Source organism: Cololabis saira, chromosome 3 (genome assembly GCF_033807715.1).
Source record: "Cololabis saira isolate AMF1-May2022 chromosome 3, fColSai1.1, whole genome shotgun sequence".
Lineage (NCBI taxonomy): Eukaryota > Metazoa > Chordata > Actinopteri > Beloniformes > Belonidae > Cololabis > Cololabis saira.
The window spans coordinates 23,205,250-23,223,268 of record NC_084589.1 but is presented as its reverse complement, the minus strand read 5'-3'; the positions used below and the strand labels follow the sequence as shown (position 1 = coordinate 23,223,268).

Genomic DNA, 18,019 nt, shown 5'->3' with positions numbered 1-18,019 from the left:
CGCCATTGGAACGCATAAGCCACAAGTCCCAATTAAAAAAAGTCCTTGAATAATTGTACATTAGAAAGTGTTACCACCTGTATGAAAGCAAAAGTTTGTTATCTGGAGCACTTAGATGTTTGTAAACACAATGCCAAGAAAGAAAGATATCAGAAATGATCTTAGAAAAGCAACTGTTGATTTAATTTGCTACCCTTTCCGACAGCTTAGGAAGGGTTATAAAATAATCAGTAGCTCTTTATTAAGAGTGAGTATTCACAATCTTCCCAGGTGTGGACATTCATTTCAAGACCACATCATGCAATGATCAGAGCAATTTCAAAAACCCAAGAGATACATTTCATAGTCTAGTATACAGGCTTCTGTTAGCATGTTACATTTTAAAGTTCATGACAGTACGATTAAAAAACACTGTTTAAAAAGATTACCAAGAAAAACTCTCTGTTCTAAAAAACACAATGCAAAACGAAAAACAATGTTACATCTGAACAAACTAAGCAATTTCCATGTAAATTATGTTGATTGTGTAGTTTTGCATAGTGAACCTGCAAAGGAAACAGTGTGATCCTGCACGTATTTACTGAGGGTAAAGGAAGGACAATACTTGTTCATATTAATGCTACCTGTTATCGATATATCTTTTTACCCTCCATTGGCAGTGTGATGCCTGAGTGAGTCGAAGCAAAGCCATTCATCTGTGCTGCTGCTCCAAACTGCTGACACAGAAAACTTCACAGTGAAATATAGTGCCTGTCTTTATGTGGTGCTTCGCTTTAACGTGAACTTCATTCGGCTGATTTCTTTTGGTCTTTTAATGTAGCTGATTGGAAACACTGCAGTCACACTAAATAAAGCAGGGCACATCCTGGGATGATGCTATTTTAACAATTATTCAATTTTTTGTGATGCAAAAAATAGCTACTGGACCACATGATAAAACATTTTAGATATTATTTTACTAGGAAAAGGGACGTGAAAATTCCTTTGCAAGACAAAGCCAGAGGGACAAATCTAGATTTAATTTGCTACCACTGACCCAGATTCTTAAGTAATGAATTACAAAGTGAGAATGCCTGAAACCATGCTTGTTAGTGAGGTAGCTCTGATGCTGCTTGGTGTAAGGGGGGAGAGCCAGAACAACCCTGCAAGGAGCACTGATACTATAGCTTGTAAAAGAATAATAAAAAAAATAAATGATGAAACTCTTCTGACCTTATTACAAACACCCCTTTACTAAGAATTAAAGTGTATAAGAAGTCTCAAACCACGGAACCATTGCTATTCTCTTGTGGCGCATTACTAATAAAGATGCATTCAGTTTTCTGCTTTACTGCAACAAAACTGTGTACAGGAGAGGGGAAATGGCAATCCTGCTAGCATTTTCTCAGAGAATAATGCTAAATTGGTGGGGACAGTAGCTTGACTTCAAAGAAGATGCCATGCTATTTCACAGGATGAGACCTCACCGACCATCTGGAACAATTCACCTCACATAGCTAGAATACATAGTCTGTGTATTGATGACAGTTTCACATAGTCATCACTGTCAAAACAAATCTGCAGCAAATCTTTTTTTTGTAAGTTTATACCGTAATGCATTGTCCATGCTGAAAACTAAGCTGGCGCTCACTTGAACGCTTCAGTACGTTTTAGTATTTTTGGTACTATTGAATTTCATCACACACTTCTTCACTTCAATCTATTGCAAAGCATGAAAAATACACAAAAATACTTACAAATAATATTAGATCATAGAAAACTGCAAAATATCTCAAAGAGGTAAATCCTGTATTTTAGTGTCTGTGTCACAGTTTTGGTATTTAGTCCCTGTTTTATTTTGAAACCCTGTGTCCTTGTGTTTCAGTTTGGTCTTGACTTCCCTTCTTCCCATTAGCCTTGATCGTGTGCACCTGTGTCACTCAAGTCTTCTGTGTATATCTTGTCTTGGCTTTTCCTTGCTTCCTGCTGGTCCATACTGTTCCCACCTTCCTTGTGTTTTGTCAGATTTTCGGTAAGCTCTTGTGGTTTTTTTGTTTTTTGTTTTGTTTTTGGCAATAATAAATCACTCATGCCTCCCTCGTCTCCTGCGTTTGGGTCCTACCTCAACCAATCCGTGACAGTCTGGCTGCACAAAGCTGTCCTTCCGAGTTTTGCTATCATGTTCTATCAGAACCTTTGTGTATTGGATGTACAGTATTTCTGCAAAAACATGAACTAAAATACCATCAGATTTTCTCTCAAGAACATAAGTCTAAAATAGATTCAGTACAAAAATAAATAAAAATAGACATGTCATTTATTTACTCCAGAAAATCGATGCAATTTTATGTATCTGTGAGAGTAAAAAATACCTGAAAATATAGACTCCATCCATTGAATGCCTAGAACCTTCTCCCAGATGAGCCATTTCACTCCACTCCACCTACTAAAACCATCATAAAAGAGCTGTAAATTCATGGTTGAAAAGAAATGGACCAAGGTATATTACAAATATTTCATGAAATGTCTGGACATTTTATCAACTTGAGCAAAAAAAACCATATTGATGTTTTTTTAGCTCAGATAAAACACATAGTTGACGACAAAAGTTGTTGAAATTTACTCTGCTCTTCAATTATTTTCCCACGTGAATAAAATTACTAAAATCAATAAGCTTTCTTTTCACTTTGGGTTTTGAGAAAAGTGTAGCCTAATTGGATATATTTCAATAGCAGCAAAACCTCAAACTGTCATCAACCTTACATTTTATCCATAATCCCAATTATTTTAAGGTGTAGAACTTTCAAAATTGAATTTCCTTGAAATATTTACCATTCATGTGTACTATTGCTCTGCAGTAGTTAACCTTTTCTTTGATTAATTCCTTTCATCTAACTTGTTGTTTTAATGTAAACTCGGGATTGTCTTCATCTGTTGCCCCGACGATTTCCCCATAATTGAACTACTGCAACAGTGAAAAGGCTAGTATCTTTCTAGTCTTTAGTTTTAATTCTAACAATAATAGGAGCCACTAAGAGCTAATATTCCAGCTTATTAATTTAACAGTGACTATTTAAGCACCTCAGCTATCAAGGCTTTTAGAAGAGTTGGTGGGAAGTATTGATTTCATTGCTGTATTTTGTACTTCGCATTAGATTAGCGTTAGGAGCCTCCCCACCTCCAAACTTGTGGCCATCTTGACACAGTTAGCAAATTGCCACAGAAAATCGAAGTATGTGAGATGTGAATTTGAGTTTTACTAGGATCATCCCAATGCTAGGAAAAGTCCTGAAAGCTTTTTAGGTCTGGCAGCCAAGCTCTCCATAAACTTTCCTGAAAATATGCACAGGATAAAACTGTCCTCAGTAACCAAGTATTTATTCCATCTCTTGCCTGCAGCCGTGCTGCCTCCAGGGAAACGGTTCCCCACTGTGAGCTGAGCATCTCTTCCTGGCTGGTTCTTTTGATTGGCCTGTTTGTAACTGCTACCTTACCAAGGGCCGGATGTGTTGAAAGTATGGCAGCCTTCATGCGGTGAAACATGTTCTGGATTTTCAGTGGTGTCTTGGGGCTGATAGTTATTACCTTTGTCATGGAATAGAAATAATGTAAAAAAGGAAAATAGTCCTTTTCCAGCATTGAATATTGTCCCTTTGGTACTCAGAAATGAAGGTTGTTATGGCATAAAAACTCATATTTGATTCTATGAGCGTGTATGTAATAATCTCCTGGATGGAAGTTGCATATTTAATCGACATAGGGAGCCATGAAACTACTTGGCACCTTATTGTTTCATTGCATTGCCTCATTTCTAAAGGACGGTGGGATGGTGATGGCCAGCATATGTGACACTGACCTCTGCTGGTCATCAAAGCAATTACAATGGCTCATAGTAGCTCTGTGTTCTTGCTTTGTGACCATTATTAATTTCCATTCATGCAGGACTTTGAGTTCTTCTTTCATCTAATTTCTCACAACAGTGGGTGATACAGGTTGATTTTGATTGAAAATGAGCTAACTCTGCATATGAAGGTGCGCCCCTGGTTGTGTAAATTAATTTACTGTCTGAAAAGTCTGCCCAAAGGTTATTGAATAGAAACAAAAGCAAACTCTCTTGTGTGTATAAAGTTACAGTACATGGTTGTTTAACTTTATGCAGAACAGATAAAGAGATTTTAAAAGGCATAGACCAAAGCATGTGGCTCTCTATTTTTATGAAAGGATTCCAGTATTGACATGAAATTAATTCACAATGCCATAGAATACATTTAAATAAACTTTTTGTGTGAAATCCATCTATTTAATAATTGTAGGCCTCAAATGTTCATCATTCACATTAATTTGTCTGAAAAGTCTGCTCAAAGGTTATTGAATAAAAACAAAAGCAAACTCCCTTCGGCATTGTTCACATTCATTTGTCTGAGAATTGCATGAAAAGATCATTTTCAGTTGTCTTTATTATCATAAACATTCGTTTAAAAATAAAGGCAACATACGATACAGAAATTTCACAGGAAAATTATACAAATAAATTGAGATGTGATGCTTATTTTATGACAAAATGTCAAACTCGTATGTTATTTCCACTGTACATTAACTGGATATGAAAACATGAAGCAGATAAGAGTAAATCCTGTTCGGTGTTCTTGTTCTTAGCTGAGGTAAAGTTATATTTAGTTCATTTGAACTACACAAGATTGAAGGATAGAAGAGTACAATACTGCCAATATATGTGATTAACATTCGGCATCGACATATAATAACCACTGATTTCAAACATGCCACAAAATGAAGATGGTTTTCCTCTTGTGTTTCTAGAAAACTTACAATGCCACTCTTTATATGGGAAGAAAATAATGTAAGGGAAAGTTTTTAATTTTATAAGTACACAAGCAGTTACGCTAGAACAACTTCTACTCAAGTTTGACTGGAGAACCTGCAATGATGCGTTTATGTATTGCTGTAATCCATTAACTAGATTCACATGCATAAAAGAAAGGCAAGAGCTTGCTTGATTCATCCACAGAGAAACAAACCAGGGGAAGGGAATGCGTTCATCCTTTCACTTCGTCCATTAAAAGGGGAGGCTACCTTTGTTTTTATATCTTTTTCGTCTTATCAAACAATCTCACATCAAGTTCCCTTTATATTCCTTTCTGGACATCCTGGAATATTTCCAAGTGGACGGATCAGTAACATCATTGCCACTTGTCAGAGTACTTTTTGCATCTTGTCGTTATTTTCACGAGTCACAGTAGGGTTTCCCCTCACAAGATCAGCTCTTCGTTCAGTGAAGGTTAGGAAAATGTCATCATCCATCCACTCCTCCACCCCCACCCCACACCCCAGTATCCAAGCCATGTGAGTTAAAAGACTTGTTTGAAGGTCTTATAGCTGCAGTCGCTCTGCAAAGTTTGCATGGGCATATGCTAATGCCTTAGCCATTACCATTGTGTCCTGTTGGCTGTTAGATTAGGACATTTCCCTCCGAGGTACCATTGCTGCTTGTATTTGAGCCACGTCGACTTGTGGCCACGAATGGAGAACTGGTCTCCCGCTCTACTTCACCTGAGTTCTTGCTGCTGCTGTGGCACACAAGAAAGCAGCTGAGGTGGATCAGGCGTGCGCTGTGTTGAAATGAACGGCTAAGTCACGAGCAGAGAGTTGCAATAAGATTGCTGAAGAGAACAGGAGAGAGTCATTCATTTCACTGGTGCAAAGTGGAGTCAGTGCTGGTAAGCATCTCATGCCTGGATGTGTGTCACGCCACATGTCCTCATTATGTGTCGAGGCGGCGTTTCCTCTTGGCTTTATGCGCATACACGAAATACATTGTGTGCCCCGTGGTGATGAATAACACAGAAATGATAACTAGGATGCCAAAGTGTTCTGGTTGGGGAGCGGAGATCACCATAATGAAGTGAAGCAGGTCCATCAGGTAATTCATAGAGCTCTGCACTCCATTTACCACCCCTCTCTCTGACTCACAGATGGTCTCCTGAAGAAGCTGGGTCACAGTCAGGTCGAAGGACCACAGACCTAAAAAAGCAATCGTTACTGGTTCTTAAATGATTAGAAAAAAAAATATCCACAGTAGCAGCACATTCACTCAGCTGTTCTCACGCTACTAGGCTTTATAAGAGAAGTCAAATAATCTCTCTGTAACTTTATGACTGTTAGTCACCCTCATTGACAAGTAGTTTAATGCACCTATTCTGACATTTATATATCAGAGTGGCTCTTCAGTAGCAGTTTATGAACCACTGTAATGTTTTTTAGCCAGAGTATTTTAAGGATTTTAATTCCTGAATCTGTAAACTTTTGTATAGCTTCCTGTTCAGCACAGATAGGTAGAGCAGTAGATAAATTGATGCTGTGGATAAATATGACAGACTCTTACTGGCTGGTTATATCTGTCATGCCAATCAATGGGTCACACCGTATGCTCCATGCATGGCAGTGTCAATGTGAATAACAACCATTTCTTGAAATAAACACACTCAGCTTTTCAATCTTTGTATACATACCGATGCGCGCTGTGATGACACCCAAGAACAACAGAATTATGGAGATGTAAGATTCTGGCGCAGTTCCATTCGGCACATTTTCAAAAAGCAAAGTGTTGTTGGTCCAGTGGATGGAGGAGCGGTCGGGAAGTAAAGGCTGATTGTTCCCTCCCATCATAGGATAAGTGTGTTTTTGCCTCTGGCTTGCCAGCTCTCCGGGCTCAGCAGAGGAGTTGGAGGTAAAGTAGGGCCCCAGCAAGCTAAGATCCATTGGGCTGCCAGGAGCAAACACAGAGCACACGCAAAGCAGCAAGCAGCCCAGGTGGAGGCAGCTCGAGATGATGCCTGTGTTGATCAGGCCGTAGGTCTTCCTGAGTCTGGTGAACATCATGGTTCCCATCAGTCCTGTGATAGCTGAAACGCCCATCAGCAGACTAAGGAGGGAGCCACTTATGCCCTGTGTGTAGGCGTAGCCAGTGGTGATGCAGTCAAACCCCAGGACCGTCGTGTACAGGAATGCCAGACCCATTCCTGCCAGGAACACAGGCTGGCGATAGTAGGCTCTCCAGCCATCTTTACAAGTGCTCACCAGCCACTGAAACTTCCGGAAACAAAGTGGCATGGTGGTGCCGTTCTTCAGCTGAACGCTGCCGTTGTCCTCTGTCCGTTCTTCATCGCTGTCTTCCCCTAATGAGAAAGAGGGATAGCATGCATCAGTTCTAAAGGTTTGTTCCTGGGCCGCTTCATGTTAGATCTCACTTCATCTACCAAGTACAGTCCATCTACCCCACTACAGATGAGCTGAAACTAAATTACTGACCAAGTGCACTGTGGTAGAAACTATGCACAGCTGTGTTTTACAGTAATAAATCCTTCACAAAGACCTGATTATATTTCACCTATGCTTGCACTGCTTTAAATTTGATTGTCCTGATTGTGCAGTATTAATCAAACTAAAGAAGTCATGAAGCTTGGTTAAGAAGATCTAAAAGGAACTACATGGTGCTGTTTCCTTTCAGGAACACTCTACATCAGGGCTATTCAATTGGCGGCCCGCGGGCCACATGCGGCCCGCCAGGAGCTTTTATGTGGCCCCTGGTCATATTTCAAAAAAGGGGGTGTTTGTTGAAAATTTTTTTTTTTTTTTTTTTTAATAATAGTGATGCACCGAATGTTCAGCCGAAAATAGCAAAAGAAAAACACTTTCGGTGTTCGGTGGAATAAGTGGGGAAAAACCGAACAGTTAATAACAGCTAACAGATACAGGCAGACACACAGGCTGACAGACATGCCAGGAATGCGTTCACACAAGGTGCGATTTTTATTTGTAATGTGTGCAGAGAATGCATATCGCATTTAAGTTTAAGATGCTTGGTAGCCTTTTTTTAGTTGGTTAACGATGCATAGTGTTTGTACATGTTAATCTCTGTTGGAGATGTTTTTTACTTTGGATTTTTTGCCAGTGTTGCACAGTGTTAATGTTTGTCACATTATTATTGACCTCCGTTGTATAGAGGACTTGTTTACATCATTAGGCTTCTAGGATTGGCCTGAAATTTTTTTCATTTGAATAAGTGAGGACTTTGCATTTCAGATGGAACTTCTAAGCCTCCTATAATTCGTGATTGTTTTGTTTTGCTGATATAATGCACAGATGTGTCATTAATAAAGGAGCTTATGGTTAATATTTTGGTTGCTTATTTATAATATTTAATATTATATCAAACTGGCTATTATGGACTGAAATGCTTATGCTCAATGCTTAATATAATATTCAAATAAGGAAATCTTGGTGGAAAGTGGTGCTTTGTCATTATGGCGTGTTTTATTAAAAGTAGCTCAATATCAATTTCATTAAGTTTGCACAATGCATGGTTTCAAAATGAACTTGCATTCAAAATAATGTTTCTTTATCTGAATATTATATTTAACATTCACAATTACTAAATCTGGAGACAATTAATACATAATTCATATGTAAACTAGATATTTTCAAATGTATAATACAAATGTATTATATTTACATAAGTCTTCATCTTTGAGTGCAAAATACATTTTGAAAACCCCCACATTTTCAAATTGTGCGGCCCTCTCCATACAGTCCTTTTGCAGATGTGGCCCCCGGCCGAATCTATTTGAATACCCCTGCTCTACATAAACTTCCCAGTCTTTTCTCTATCTTTATGTTAATAACTAGAATCACAGGATAGATTAGTGAATGCCAGCAATTGTTCTTCACCTTGTGACTCGCTCCTCTGTATTGTCTCCAGGTACACCTGATCGGCTTCAACCGTTGGTGGTTTGACTGAAAGAGCAGGGACGATGCGATACACCCGGGACAAGAAGAAAAACTCCACAATGAGAGAGACAAGGTTCCACCCCAGGATGAAGCCACAGCCAACCACGTTGGAGGCCAAGGTCATGACCTGTCCCACTGCTAGTGGGGCCAGGATGTTTGTCACCTGATCTATCCTCCTCATGGTTGCATTCATTCCTGTTGTCAGGATCACACAGACAGGGGTTAAATTGGGTTCAATCGCGGACCTTAAGCAAGAGCGAACATTTTATTCTATTTATTTTATAGTGAAGTATTTGTCACACAAAAAACACACAAAAAAAACAAGTAGTAGCAGAGTAAATGTCCTCACCAGCCAGGTGACCTCGGTTGTAGCCAGTGATGACCACAATCCAATCCCTCTGAATGGCAATGGTCAGTGCCGTGCTTGCAAGGTTTGCCACATCTGCCAGGATGATCACCACCGTATAACAAACCACCTTGTGTGAGTTTTGCGATGCAACATGTTACTATGACAGCACAGAGTAGCCACAAGCTCAGAAGCAGAGACAATAAGGACACAGGACAGAGGGAACAACAACAGCAACAACTCTTCTCTGTAACGTTAATGGTGAGGATCATGATCACAGATCAACATGGTACCAAGTCATCACACATGAGATAACTTGGTTCCATGTTGCCAATTATTAACAAGTATCATCCGACGTGTAGTGTCTACTCACAGTAAGCCATCCATCCCAGATCTGTTCAATCCTTTGCTTATATGAGAACACCAACATGAGCACAATGCTACATACAGTCACTGAGGTGTTCTGAATGAAAAGAGATGCATGTGCAACTAAAACAGAAGATCAGGAAAAACAGTTTCAGTCTTAGGAAATACAAGGTATGATCTTTAAAAAGGAAGGCTAGCTGACACAGAGCCCGTGACTGTGACCCTGCCGGTTGAGTCTAGCTATCAAATCAAGGACTAATTTACGTTTCTGGGTGAATGGAATTCACCAACCATTGTGATTTCAAGTCAGTACATTTCATTAATACACATTTCTGTATTGCAGCTTTTTTCAGTGGTATTGTGCATGCTAAAATTTCCAAATAGTGTGAAACTGCTGTGGATACCTTTATTCCTGGGATTGCGATCAACCCAGTCTCCAATCAAAGCCCCGAGCAGGAGAACTGACCCTGCCACTACCAATCCAAACACCGCAGTTAGCAGCAGGTTATGGCCATACAGCTCAATCAGGAACACAGAGATTGCAAAGTGCCACATGCGATCGCCCTGTTTAACACAGAATAAAAGGGCGTAATCACAGTTCCCATGGCAAGATGCTGCTTGTATACTTTCAGAAGGTACACTACCATAGATCTTTTCTACTGTTCTATTAGTCTGTTCCTTCATGAAATGTTTCTTACCCACATTGACAATGCTCCACTGACATAGATGAGAAACTTGGGACCCTTGAGGTAGATAAGAGCTGAACCTTTCAAGTATATACATGACAATAATGACAAAATAAGCTCAATCCATACATTCAGCAAACATATTACACACATTCTAGCCAGATCTGAAGTGGAGATCACCTGGTATGCCTGTTGCTTCTTTAGCCTTTGAATCGTTCTTGTCAGACTCTAACTCGACCACAGCTCCGCTGCACTGGGAGACATCTGCTTGCTGGGACATTGTCTAGGGAAGGATTGTAGCAAAAACATTGGCTTGTAGCACACTTCTTATGTTGATTATACGACAGTAATTTAATTACTTTTAGATAAGAATATTGTTAAATCTTTAAAAACACTGCTAAATGTAGTTCTTGTTTTTTCTTCTAAGGATACATTGTTATTGATCACAGTCTTGTTTGTGACTTTAACATAATAACATACTAGAAAGTACAGAAACTGTAGAGCAGCACCAAAAATCATCATGTAGTATAAATGAATAAGTCATTTTTCCCCCCTTTAGATTTAGTCTTAATTTGGAATTTTTGAACTCAACAAACTCTCGTTACCTCTCCAGCAGATTTGCAGCACTTAATTTCTAAGTATGGCTCAATTAGATTTTCAGACACACAGCATCTATAGATAATCACTACAACGGGTCAAATCAGATCAGATATGGCAGCACCAAAAATAGCTTTAGCAGCATTTGTCACCTTTGTTTGGATGTTACGCTCAGTCCTTGCTGCTGTTCCTTGGTGATGTATCTTGTGCCATGTATCCTACATTAGGATGCTAGTCTTTCCTGGGAGCAGGAATTCAAGCTGTAGTAGTTTGAAAGGCTTAATAACATCCCAGTGTTCAAGTGCACCATTGTATGAAAGTGCCAGAAAAGCAGAACAGGGAGAGAGACAACAAAGGCAGCCAGCATATTCCAAAGCACGTGACTCTCTGGGGACAATATCACTGTCCACCCACACCACACACACAAAAAAAGGACAACTGTACAACCACGTATAACTCAAAATACACACATGCGCACGCGTGCCCAGTGAGGACATGCATGCACACAAGCACAGTCCCACTGCTCATACACCCACATGCACTGTTTACATGTAAAAAAGTTACATAAAGAGCACATCATGTGACACTTCATCACTCTTCGGCTTGGAGGTGGCAGACAGTGGAGAGCAGAGATCTACTAGCGGATTATTAAACTGCAAAAGCTGTCTTTCAACTGATTTAATATGTTGCACAATATAATGCATAAGATTGATAGATGACTTTGATATTCAACTAAGCACCGCTATAATTATTAACTCGAGTGGCATTGCCAGGACTCATTTTTTACCAGAAATGAATGATCACAAACTATTCATATAAGTTATTCATCATGTTCCATTTGTTCTCTTTCCAAATATTAACACAGGAAATGAACCTTTGTCTAATCAAATAATAACACAGCTCTGATATTCAGTCCAAGACTTTAGTAATATGTACTTACTGTATATCTAGTAGGACCAGGTTGGCATTCACATCATCTGCACAAATGTACTTATTTATACAAATTAAAGGGGATACATAATGAAAATAGTCAAATCTTTACTTTAGTGTAATATGAATAAAGTCCCACATAATGCAACCCTGTCCCTTTATTTGAGGCACTCAGCATCTGAAAACTTCTCATTTAAATGAGCTGCGTTGCTGTTGCTAAGACATCCTACTGTATTTTTCTGCATCTCCGGAGCTGGTTACTCAAAGCTACTCAGGATTGTCCAGGATGTCAGCAAGGAAAAACATCACCTGTAGCAATATTGAAGTGAAGAGATGAATTTGGTGCATTCAAGGACCCGTGCTGGTGACACAACATGCTGCAAGCAGATGTACAATATCTAACCTGACCTCCTTTTAGTGTCTCTGTTGAACACATGCTCAAATGGAAATGTTTACACCAAATAACATTTATATAATGATGGCATGAATTACAGTATCACTTTTTTTAATCTATAGGAGGATGTCACAGTGACAAACTGAGGAAGCTGCAGAGAGCAAAAGCCACTTTATGTAATATGCAATTCCCGAAGCAAAGCTGACTAAAAGCAACTTTCCAATGCATAACACTTTCACTGTCTACTTAAAAACAAGTAACTTGAAAGTCTGTGTCCATTTACATGAAGCTTATGATGGTCCTGTTTTGTGACGTATGTGTTTCCTGACATAGATGATGAACCTGTCAAATAAATAGGGAAATTACAACTATAGAGGAAGAATGATGCATGATTTAATACATCATGTACAGTATTTGTTTAGTACAAATCACGCCAAACTGCAGGAACAGTTTATGAAAAGCATCATAATTAAGACAGTTGTATAACTGCCTCGAGCAACAATATCTAGAACTAATACCAGCGATTGAAAGAAGTGATCAGTCCCTCACATTGTTGTTAAGGAAATTTGGTATTTTGTGTGTTGATCTTATGACAACGTGTTCATCTATTTTTACGAACTGATATAGATCAGAGGCAATGGTCATTAAGACGTAAAAATGAAAAGGCAGGCTTCAGTCAAACAGCTCTCATAATGCATTTACAATACAAACTAAGTTCAAATGCATAAACTACTTTATTACAAATTAAGAATTGCTTGTGATTTGACCACTTTTTAATGAATCTTATATGTACGCCACAAAATCATGTAACAACAGTGACTCCTGTTGGACGGATACGAGCATGTTCTCTCTGAGTTTACTTGATATTGGTGGGAACTGAGAGGCTTGAAACGAGGCAACTGGACTTCTTTTGCCTTCGTCCTTGACGATGTTTCACCTTCCATCCTGAAGGCATCCGCAACTGCTTTCAGAGGGTATTATGGTGAAAATAATGTATATCTCGACACATTGATGTCATTGGCATTATCTTGAACATACTGAGAGAAATTGAATTAGACTGGGATTAAGGTTTGGTTTAAGAAGCAATTCAATACAAGCAAGAAAACACCGTACAAAAGTTTACGATGTCCAAAGTGTACAACTTTTTTCTTTTTTTCTTTCTTTTTTTTTTACTTATTAGTTTTTTGTGTGTTCTAAAAGTTCTAGATTCTTGTTCCAGCAGCTCATACATGCTGTAAAGTTACTTTTCATTCAAAATAGTTAAAATGTAAAAGCACCACTTCATCAAAAACTGTGACGTAGATAAGGACAGCACCAAACGTATGCCGGTCGTAAGCTAAAACCACACACATTCCAGCAAATACCGGTCCTTCTACTTCCACTTTGGTCAGCCTCCAGACTCCTCCTCCAGCATGTCCAGCTGGATATGAGACAATATCCTATCCTCAAGGACTGGATTGAGGAGTTTCCCCTTCATGGTATGTCAGACTGTTGTCGTACTGTAGAGATACAGAAGTGCTCTGTACAGAGCTGAAACAGCTCACGTTGTCAGCTCCTGTATATATTTGACCTCTGTAACAGACTGTACTGCAAAGTCAGAGAACATCAGATGGATGTGTGCAGCCTCTGAAACCTGAACTGATTAAGAACACACATGGTCATTAACTGGTGTCCTGCATGGCAGTAAATGCCAAACCCAAGAGGTGACAGTTCTTATAGGTCACACTGTTATGTTCAACCTTTAAAAGGCTATTTCAGCCAAAACTGATCTTTTCAGTCATAGCTTGTTCTAATGACATATGACAAAAAATGTTCATTTTCCCTTATGTTATGTCTAGATAACATTTATAACCCTTCCTATAACATATCAGTAACAAAAGTAAATGAAATAATAACCAGTTGTGAAACAAAACTAAATAAAATTTAATTAAATGACTCAATCTGAGAAATGCACTTGATGAAACATCTATCAATCTGAGAATGCATTCATGCCATCTAAACTGTTTATTACTAGTTAAAATGCTTCTTATTATAGATGAGAGACCTCACATGGTCCATCATGATCTGACATGTTTATCTGCGCTGTTGTAGTACCTATATATATATATATATATATATATATATATATATATATATATATATATATATATATATATATATATATATATATATGTATAGGCAGGAGGGTCCCCCCTTACGAGCCTGGTCCTGCTCAAAGTTTTTCCTTGCCACTGTTTGGCTTAAGGTTTTTCTCCCACTAGGGGAGTTTTTACCTGCCATTGTTTCTGTAATAATTGCTCCGGGGTCATGTTCTGGGTCTCTGGAAAGCACCTAGAGACATCTTTTGTTGTAATAGACGCTATATAAATTAAATATATATTCAATATAAATTGAATTGAATTGAATTGAATTGAATAATAATGTGTTTACAGTGGCACAATGTAACTCAGTACATTCACTTAAACACTGCACATAGCCACACATTTGAGATATTTGTATTTTACTTGATACTTTTCTTCTGCTTGTTACCGTTTCACTGCATCTCAGAGGGATATATAGTACATTCTTACATCAATCTTACAGCCGTGGGTCCTGGTTCCCTAACTGTTCACTGAGTGAAGGCTAAAATAATCAGCCTATGGACATATAAAGAAATGTACAATTGATTGCAGTTTGATGTAAAATGGTTCAAATATATATATCAACCTCAAACATATCACTCTTAAATATAACTCGTAAACATAATCTAATTATAGAATACTTAACAGTGCCGCAAGACACTTTTCTTTTAACTATATAATATTGAGTAGGCCTAATTTAATGTTTAATACAACAGTGATATGTAGGATGTTTACTTGTAACAGAATTTTAACAGTGTGGTGTCTTTAGTAATTAATGAAAATAAGTAGAACGTACTCAGTTCCTCCAATCAGAAACAAGCTCATGAAGCTGCTCCCTCTTCACATGCTCGATGAAGTTCTCTCTACATTTGGAAAATGATTTTATTTCATAAAGTTTAGATGACTGCGAGTTTAAGCTGACATAAAATGTTTCTGCTTGTTACTGCTAGGAAATGAACATATGCTGTTATTTTAGTTCAGATAATACAGTAAATTACTGTGTTTAAATATAACTTAATGTCAAAATTACTGATATAAAAATGAATATTGATCCACATAAGTGATACAGGTCAATGTAAGCTTATTGTCACGGTGTGGTTGATGAGGACCCAAAAGCAGGAGGCAGGAGTTGCAAAAAAAGCAGGGTTTATTTTAAAGAAACCAAAAACCAAAGCGCTGCTTAGCAGGATCAAAAAAACAGAAAACAGGGATTCAAAAAACTGGGAGCAAAAACTTGGCAGGAAACATGGAGGTAGAAACAGTACGGACCGACAGGGAGAAGGGGAATGACAAGACCAGATATACACAGGGGATAACGAGACACAGGTGCAGACAATCAGGGCAGATGGGAAACAGGAGGGACAGAACTGAAACTCCAAAACTGGGGGGAATTTTTCAATTTTTGCGCCTAGGCCTTTCTTCTACCTTAACTTAATACTTTTTAATACATAGTTTTTAATACAACAACATACTTTTTAATACAACAAAAAATGTTATATTTAAGAGTTATATGTTTGAGGTTGATATATATATTTGAACGGGACCTGAAGTGGACCACCCACATTGACTCTGTCAGGAAGAAGCTCAGCAGAGGTTGTACTTCCTACGTCAGCTCAGGAAGTTTAACCTCCACAGCAGCTGCTGATCACCTTCTACACTGCCATCATACAGTCTGTTCTCTGCACTTCCATCACTGTCTGGTTCGGATCACCAAACTAGACAGGCTGCAACGGACAATTAGGTCTGCGGAAAGGATAATTGAGACTAACCTCCCATCTATCCAGGACCTGTACCTGTCCAGGACCAGGAAACGGGCAGGTAACATCTCTGCAGACCTGCAGACCCCTCACACCCAGGACACAGTCTGTTTGAACTCCTGCCCTCTGGACGGCGCTACAGAGCTCTGTACACCAAAACCTCCAGACACAGACAGTTTCTTCCCCCAAGCTGTTTCTCTGATGAACTCTCATTACTCAGAGAATCAATCACTGTGCAATAATAATAATAATAACAATAATAATTAGCGATGAACGGGCCCTCGCTGTGAAGGGGTAGATTCATACACACTAGCCTTCTAGGCCACTAGCCCTAGATGCAAAGAGGAATTGGGACACCACTACCCTCACGGGAACATGCAAAATTTAGGGGTAGGGCTGAAAAGTAGGGCTAGGAGGTGTATTGGGACTGGCCCTTTATGTCAAACCATTCAAAAGTTGTGGAAGAAAGTAGGAACTATCAAATATGGACCAATCAGATGACGGAGGGGCACGCTTTTTGGCGTCTATCGTCGCCATGGTAACGCTTTTGACTGAGAAAAGTAATACGCATCGTTGCAGGATCGAGACGCACATTTTGATGTATAACACACCTTTGTGCACGTTACGGTTCGGGCTGCATTAACGCCCGAAGAAATGACATAAATTGTGCCAAAATTACACGATTAATTAAAGATGGCCAACTTCCTGTTCGGTTTCGGCCATGGCGCCAAGAGACTTTTCTTTAAGTTGCGACATGATACAGGTGTGTACCGATTTTCGTGCATGTACGTCAAACCGTATTGTGGGGCTTGAGGCACAAAGTTTTCTAGGGGGTGCTGTTGAGCAATTAGGCCACGCCCATTAATGCAAACCATTAAATATCAAATTTTTCGCCAGGCCTGTCTTGTGTGCAAAATTTGGTGACTTTTGGGGCAGGTTTACGGGGGCAAAAAGGCCCTCATTTCATCGGAAGAAGGAACATAAAAACGAGGAAAAAATAAATAAATCCTACAGATACAATAGGGCCTTCGCACTGTAAGTGCTCGGGCCCTAATAACTCAATCATATGCTGTAACAATGCACCTTTCAATAACCATATCTACCTTATACTGCAGCACCTTTCACTTTAAAAAAAATTGTATATATGTTAATAAGAGCTGTCATTTGCCTATTTACTGTAAAGTGAGCGAAAATAACCGAGTCAAATTCCCTGTCTTGTTCGACCTGACTTGGCCAAATAAACATGATTCTGATTAATTTCACTTCAACCTCAGCTCATGTCAGTTTGGTGTAGTTTCCGTCCCGGCCACTGGAGGGCGCAGTTGCGCATGTAACTTGAGCTGCAGTCGGGCCGACTGAGCTCTGACCGCTGAATCCGCTGGCAGAGTTTGTGCCTGAGCAGCGAGCAGCTTCCCATCGCTCTCACAGAGCAGGAGCCAAGTGTAGCCGTCCTGTCCGCACTCCCGCAGTCCGCCTCAGCACCTCCACCGCCCGCCATGCCCTTGGATACTGCCGCACCGCCCGGCTCCACCGCGCACTGACCGTCTCCCAGCCGGACCTCTGCTCCCGGACTCTCCTCCTGTCCCATCTGCACTGCACTGTGAAACTAATGGGGAAGATCCAAGGATAACAGGCTGCGGGATTTTGCCACTGCAGAGGACCTGCCGGTAGTCCGCAGCTCCAGAGGTGGAGGGCGGGGGGGGACAGCGCGTCTGTCACAAGCCTCCATCGTCGCATCCATTATTTTGATGATCTAAAACTGCCTTGCATGGGTGCATCATGGCTACGTTTATATGCAGGGTGCAATTCCTAGATGATACTGATCCATTCAACAGCACCAATTTCCCCGAGCCCACCAGGCCACCTCTGTATACTTTCAGGGAAGATATTCCTCTGATCAATCAGATTGCTGGAGTCCACAGGCTGCTGAAAGCACCGCAGAAGGTATACATGCACACATTTTCTTATCTCAGCTGTGTTGTTATTCATGTGCCAATGAATGGGCCTCGTTGAAAGTCAGCGTTGCACCTAATTAATTA

General features: G+C 39.6%; 2 protein-coding genes across 7 annotated transcripts in view; one reads left to right on the top strand and one right to left on the bottom strand.

The window, feature by feature from the left end:
• Positions 1-4,314: 4,314 nt before the first annotated feature.
• Positions 4,315-11,044, bottom strand: si:ch211-254p10.2 (solute carrier family 40 member 1). Of its 3 annotated transcripts, XM_061718320.1 has the most exons (9): positions 10,932-11,044; positions 10,363-10,465; positions 10,195-10,262; positions 9,901-10,060; positions 9,504-9,619; positions 9,134-9,260; positions 8,725-8,979; positions 6,507-7,172; positions 4,315-6,018 (listed from the first exon to the last, which is right to left on the bottom strand). In XM_061718320.1, the coding sequence occupies exons 2-9, from the start codon at positions 10,460-10,462 to the stop codon at positions 5,759-5,761; spliced, it is 1,752 nt and encodes a 583-aa protein (XP_061574304.1). In that variant the 5' UTR covers positions 10,463-10,465; positions 10,932-11,044; the 3' UTR covers positions 4,315-5,758. The 3 variants fall into 3 exon arrangements, with proteins under 3 accessions (XP_061574304.1, XP_061574305.1, XP_061574306.1); XM_061718321.1 differs by lacking the exon at positions 10,195-10,262 and having other exon boundaries at positions 10,932-10,961; XM_061718322.1 differs by lacking the exon at positions 10,932-11,044 and having other exon boundaries at positions 10,199-10,262; positions 10,363-10,374.
• Positions 11,045-17,402: 6,358 nt separating this feature from the next.
• The window catches only part of fhod3b (formin homology 2 domain containing 3b), a 108,355-nt gene continuing 107,738 nt past the window's right edge, over positions 17,403-18,019 (top strand). For all 4 annotated transcript variants that reach the window (XM_061716642.1, XM_061716641.1, XM_061716640.1 and 1 more), the window contains exon 1: positions 17,403-17,924. In XM_061716642.1, the coding sequence (XP_061572626.1) occupies positions 17,760-17,924 (165 nt within the window). In that variant the 5' untranslated portion in view covers positions 17,403-17,759. The remainder of the gene's footprint in view (positions 17,925-18,019) is intronic.